This window comes from Physeter macrocephalus, chromosome 18 (genome assembly GCF_002837175.3).
Source record: "Physeter macrocephalus isolate SW-GA chromosome 18, ASM283717v5, whole genome shotgun sequence".
Lineage (NCBI taxonomy): Eukaryota > Metazoa > Chordata > Mammalia > Artiodactyla > Physeteridae > Physeter > Physeter macrocephalus.
In genome coordinates this window covers 6,655,794-6,662,128 of record NC_041231.1, presented here as the reverse complement: position 1 = coordinate 6,662,128, position 6,335 = coordinate 6,655,794, and the positions used below count along the sequence as shown (strand labels likewise).

Genomic DNA, 6,335 nt, shown 5'->3' with positions numbered 1-6,335 from the left:
ATAAAAGGGTTTCATCTTCAAGGAATTCATGGAAAAGACTCTGACAAGTACAGGTTTCTGGTAACTGACTATACTGCTGAACTGAATGAATAAGCATTTTCAGAACTCTAATGGAAAACTGATGAATTCATAAAAGTGCTAACAAAAGATCAGATTTAAGAAAAGTAATTACATGGGACTGAGTAAACTGATGAGGATGATTATAATTTTTGTGACTTTCTGTTTGAATAAAAAAAATCCCCCCAAAAATAAAAAAATAACAAAGACACATGCACCCCAATGTTCATTGCAGCACTATTTACAATAGCCAGGTCATGGAAGCAACCTAAATGCCCATAGACAGACGAATGGATAAAGAGGTTATGGTACATCTATACAATGGACTATTACTCAGCCATAAAAAGGAACGAAATTGGGTAATTTTTTGAGACGTGGATGGATCTAGAGATTGTCATACAGAGTGAAGTAAGTCAGAAAGAGAAAAACAAATATCGTATATTAATGCGTATGTGTGGAACCTAGAAAGATGGTACAGATGAACCAGTTTGCAGGGCAGAAACTGAGACAGAGATATAGGGAACAAACGTATAGACACCAATGGGGGAAAGCGGCAGGGGGTGGGTGGCGGTGTGATGAATTGGACGATTGGGATTGACATGTATACACTGATGTGTATAAAATTGATGACTAATAAGAACCTGCTATATAAAAAAATAAATAAAATAAAATTCAAAAAGTAAAAACAAATCTGTTGATGATAATAATACTGCTGGATTATTATCACTGTCTGCACAGACATAAAAAAACAAAAAAAATCACAGAAAGAGTCATGTACCACAATGTTCATTGCAGCACTATTTACAATAGCCAGGACATGGAAGCAACCTAAGTGTCCATCGACAGATGAATGGATAAAGAAGATGTGGCACATATATACAATGGAATATTACTCAGCCATAAAAAGAAGAAAAACAAATACCGTATGCTAACACATATATATGGAATCTAAGAAAAAAAAAAAGGTCATGAAGAACCTAGGGGCAGGACGGGAATAAGGACACAGACCTACTAGAGAACGGACTTGAGGACATGGGGAGGGGGAAGGGGAAGGTGGGATGAAGTGAGAGAGTGGCATGGACATATATACACTACCAAACATAAAATAGATAGCTAGTGGGAAGCAGCCACAGAGCACAGGGAGATCAGCTCGGTGCTTTGTGACCACCTAAAGAGGTGGGAGAGGGAGGGTGGGAGGGAGACGCAAGAGGGAAGAGATATGGGGATATATGTATGTGTATAGCTGATTCACTTTGTTATAAAGCAGAAACTAACACACCATTGTAAAGCAATTATATTCCAATAAAGAAGTTTTATATATATATATATATTCTGGGGGAAAAAAGTCAATTCTCCCCAAATTAATCTGTAAATACCTGCAAAAAATTTTTTAATCAACACTTTAAAACATGTTCTGAGTCACTTTGAGCTGATTCACTTTGTTATAAAGCAGAAACTAACACACCATTGTAAAGCAATTATATTCCAATAAAGAAGTTTAATATATATATATATATATATATATATTCTAGGGGAAAAAAGTCAATTCTCCCCAAATTAATCTGTAAATACCTGCAAAAAATTTTTTAATCAACAGTTTAAAACATGTTCTGAGTCACTTAGCTGTACAGAAGAAATTAACACAACATTGTAAATCAACTATAATTCAATAAAATTTTCGACTTTAAAACATGTTCTGAGTCACTTTGCTGTACAGAAGAAATTAACACAACATTGTAAATCAACTATAATTCAATAAAATTTTCGAAAAAAATGACATGTTCTCTGGTTCTTCCCATCCTACCCCGTCAAGCCACCAGCTGGGCCTCCATTCTCCCTGACTCCCCACCGCATCTGAGAAGCCTCCTTTGCTAGACCCTCATTAGGCTACAGGAGGCCCCAAGAGCAACTGCACTCCCAACAGGAAAGGCTGTGGACTCAGTCATCTGAAGGTGTGGGTTGGGATCCTGGCGTTACCAACACTCTCAAGATGACCAAGAATTCTAGTTTTATAACTCTGTAAAAATCACGTAACCTCTCAGTCACTTTAGGGAAAAAATGGAGATGGTCATACCACCCCACAGAGTGAAAATGCTGATGATTAATGCGATACAGTAACGCACGCAAAAGCATGGGGCCCGATGCAGAAAACACACTCAAAGACACAGCATGCCTCTCTCCGTTCCGTTCATCTCAGCTGGATTGCGTGAGATCGAGCATAAGTGAAGTGACCAAAAATCGACATGACTCTGGGTGAGAATCTGTGGGGCAAGTACAAGAGGGGGTTCCACTCCCACACCCCAAAATAACACAGGGCCATCCTTACTGTACTGTGTCAAGATCTTCCGTCCTGAGCAGCTCTTCATACTCCTCGGTGGTCTTGGGAAGAGTTGCCTTTTCTGCTGGGTGAGAAGCCAGTAATATTAGCCAGCGCCTCCAAACTTCCTGTTCTATACGAGTTCTCTAAGGCACGTGCAATGCCAGCCCCCAGGCAACAGTCCCCAAGCATTCAGTAAAACGGTCTGTCAATAATACGTGAGTAATGAATGAATACACAGAATAACTATGGTTTCTTTGGACAAATGGAGGCAAGAGAAGCCCTCAAAGTCCTTATCTAACCCCCCCAGAGAACAAAAAAGAAGAAAAGTCTATCATCTGTTCAACTGTCCACTTCAGCACCGTAGAGAACACTGAAAACACCCCCCAAGATTCCTAAGTTCCACCAACAGGAATAGTTAAGCACATTACAGTGCCGCCAGCAGAGGAAATATTACAAAGTCACCACAGATGAAGTTTACGGAAAGTTCTTAAGGAAACAGGACAGTGCATGTGATGTAGTAATCTCAGAACAGAAAATTATGTGTCCAGAATAACCTCATCCATGTAAAAAAAAAAAAAAATCTTAGCGCACAAAAACAAAGGAGTTGCCATAATATGATAACCAAAATATTACGTTTGTTCCTGGTGACGGAACGATAGATTATTTTCCCTGCTTGTGTTATACTTTTATAACATCTTACGGAAAAAAACCCCAACGAACTTTTTGGCCAACCCAGCATATTCACTGAATATTCTAAAAAACAAACAAAAAAGATGTACCTAACTTCTACGGCTAGGAAAGGGTTTGTTTTTTTTTTGGTAAGTCACAAAAATGAAAGGGCAAGTATCCACGACGGAAGAGTCGTGCAGGGAGAGCCGCGCCCGCTTCGGAGGGGGAAGGGGCGCAGCACAGCCAGCGCACACGCGGGGCGGGCGCCAGTGCACACGCGCCGCTCCAGCTACACCAACCAACCACCCTCCCTGCCGGGGTCTCCACTCACCATGTCCAGACCTTAAGCATTTTCTTGCTTTTTCTGGCTTCCCTGGCGCGTGGTCCTGGTGCAGCTTCTCTTTGACGTGAATGCCCTGTTCAGACGATCTTCTCTGACTTAAAACCAAATGTTTCACCTCCTCTAGAATGCAGGAGAAGAAAGCATCACGGACTCAATCAGAAATACACACTGACACCCACGCTGTGACAATCACTCTCCTGGTGCTGGACCAATAAGGGAGGCAAGGCCGCTGCCCTCCTGGAGCTGCTGCCGGGGGAGCTGCTTCAAAACACCAGGAAATGCAAACCTCAACCGGCCACGGCTTCTCCCAAACTAGGTCACTAAGCACCCGGTATCTGTTGTTGCATTTGATGTTCACGCTGCACTCTAAGAAAGGCATCACCACCTCCCCATTTTATTGACGATTAAGTCACTCTCCTGTGGTCAGCGAGCTGACCCTTTACCAAAGTGAGGACAATCCCAGCGAGGGCGACACCCCTCCGTGTCCTTCACGTCTATCAGGGTGGGGCTTTGCACGCACACAGCAGCAGCCAACACGTGTGGAACGAAGGACGAGCAGAGGAAAGGAGCGAACGAAGGGCAGTAACGGATGCTGAAGGGAGATGTGGAGAGAAAAGAGATGTGACTGCATGCGGCGCTGAAGAATGCATAACAATTTCTGGAGCGAGAGATTTAGGCTAAGAGCCCCTGATGCCCGAAGGCAAGCCCTACAATGGGGAAAAGCCTAGCGTTCGCAGGGACCAGGGCTGGAGCAGGTGTGCAGGTGACAGCAGCGATGAGAAAGGAGGCCTGGGTAGCAAGGTTCACGATGCCTTCGAGGCTGGACGCAGATGTCAGACTTGGTTCCCAAAGGCACTGGGCAGCCGTGAAAAGCTGCAGAACAGTGAAGTGCGAGGGTCTGAGGGGCGATACAGGAAGGTCGGGGAGCAATGCAGGAGAGACAAGACAAAAATAAACGTGGGTGCAGAGAGAAGAGGCAGCTGAGGCCTAGAGAACTCCAGAGAGCAACACACAGGCAGTGACACCAAGTAGGTGCTGGGTGGGGCGTGGCCAAGAGTTGAGGGCATAGCAGAAGTCAGCCATGACCTGGGGGGCTTCAGACGGTCTTTGTCCGACAGTACTGAGAAACCAAGGGGCTGAGCAGATTTAAGAGAAGAAAATGCTAACTCTCGTTGGGATGCTCCGTTCAAGACCAGGAGGCTGAAAGCTGACAAGTTCTCACAGGTGATGAACTTCCCATTCCCTTGGCCTCTTGTGTCTCTGCTCCCAGGAAACAGGAGTTTCAAGAATAACTTCTCAGGCTTCCTTGGTGGCACAGTGGCTAAGAATCCGCCTGCCGATGCAGGGGACACGGGTTCCAGCCCTGGTCCGGGAAGATCCCACGTGCCACAGAGCAACTAAGCCCGTGAACCACAATTACTGAGCCTGCGCTCTAGAGCCCATGTGCCACAACTACTGAGCCCGCGTGCCACAACTACTGAGCCCACATGCCTAGAGCCCATGCTCTGCAACAAGAGGAGCCACCACAATGAGAAGCCCATGCACCGCAACGAAGAGCCGCCGCAGCTAGAGAAAGCCCACGTGCAGCAATGAAGACCCAACGCAGCCAAAAATAAATAAATTTAATAAATTTTTTTAAAAAGAAGATAACTTCTTCATCAACAATGAAATATCAGATAGGGAATGTAAACAACAATCTCTTTTAAACTCACACCCCCAAAAATAAAATATTTAGGAATAAATCTGACTAAGGAGGTGAAAGACTTATACACTGAGGACTATAAAACATTAATAAAGGAAACTGAAGAGGATTCAAAGAAATGGAAAGATATCCCACGCGTTTGGGTTGGAAGAACTAACAGTGTTAAAATGGCCATACTACCCAAAGCAATCTACAGATTTAATGTGATCCCCATCAAATTACCCATGACCTTTTTCACAGAACTAGAACAAATAATCCTAAAATTCATGTGGGACCATAAAAGACCCAGAATTGCCAAAGCAATCCTGAAGAAAAAGAACAAAGCAGGAGGCACAGCCCTCCCAGACTTCAGATGATACTATAAAGCTACAGGAATCAAAACAGTGCGGTACTGGCACAAAAACAGACATATGGATCAATGGAACAGAACAGACAGCCCAGAAATAAACCCACACACCTATGGTCAATTAATCTTCAACAAAGGAGGCAAGAATATACAATGGGAAAAATACAGTCTCTTCAGCAAGTGGTGCTGGGAAAGTTGGACAGCTGCATGCAAATCAATGAAGTTAGAACACACCCTCACACCACACACAAAAATAAACTCAAAATGGCTTAAAGACTTAAACATAAGACATGACACCGTTAAACTCCTAGAAGACATCATAGGCAAGACATTCTCTGACATAAATCGTACCAATGTTTTCTTAAGTCAGTCTCTCAAAGCAAGAGAAACAAAAACAAAAATAAACAAATGGGACCTAATCAAACTTATAAGCTTTTGCACAGCAAAGGAAACCGTAAATAAAATGAAAAGACAACCTACAGATTGGGGGAAAATATTTGGAAATGATGCAACCATCAAGGGCTTAATTTCTAAAGTATACAAACAGCTCATACACTTCAATAACAACAAAAAAACAACCCAATCAAAAAATGGGCAGAAGACCTAAATAGACATTTCTCTGAAGAAGACATACAGATGGCCAAGAGACACATGAAAAGATGCCCAATGCTGCTAATTATTAGAGAAATGCAAATCAAAACTTCAGTGAGGTACCACCTCACATTGGTCAGAATGGACACCATTAAAATGTCTTACAAATGGAGAGGATGTGGAGAAAAGAGAACCCTCATACACTGTTGGTGGGAGCCACTATGGAGAACAGTATGGAGGTTCCTCAGAAAACTAAAAACAGAATTACCATACAATCCAGCAATCCCACTCCTGGGCATATGCTGAG

The 6,335-nt window shown here is 43.1% G+C and overlaps 1 protein-coding gene across 1 annotated transcript in view; it reads right to left on the bottom strand.

Moving 5' to 3' along the window:
* Window positions 1-6,335, bottom strand: part of CFAP92 (cilia and flagella associated protein 92 (putative)) — a 77,692-nt gene that overhangs the window by 60,534 nt on the left and 10,823 nt on the right. The window contains exons 4-6 of the mRNA XM_055079575.1: window positions 3,162-3,507; window positions 2,737-2,747; window positions 2,384-2,520 (exon numbers count right to left, since the gene is read on the bottom strand). Coding sequence (XP_054935550.1) covers window positions 2,384-2,520; window positions 2,737-2,747; window positions 3,162-3,507 — 494 coding nt within the window. The remainder of the gene's footprint in view (window positions 1-2,383; window positions 2,521-2,736; window positions 2,748-3,161; window positions 3,508-6,335) is intronic.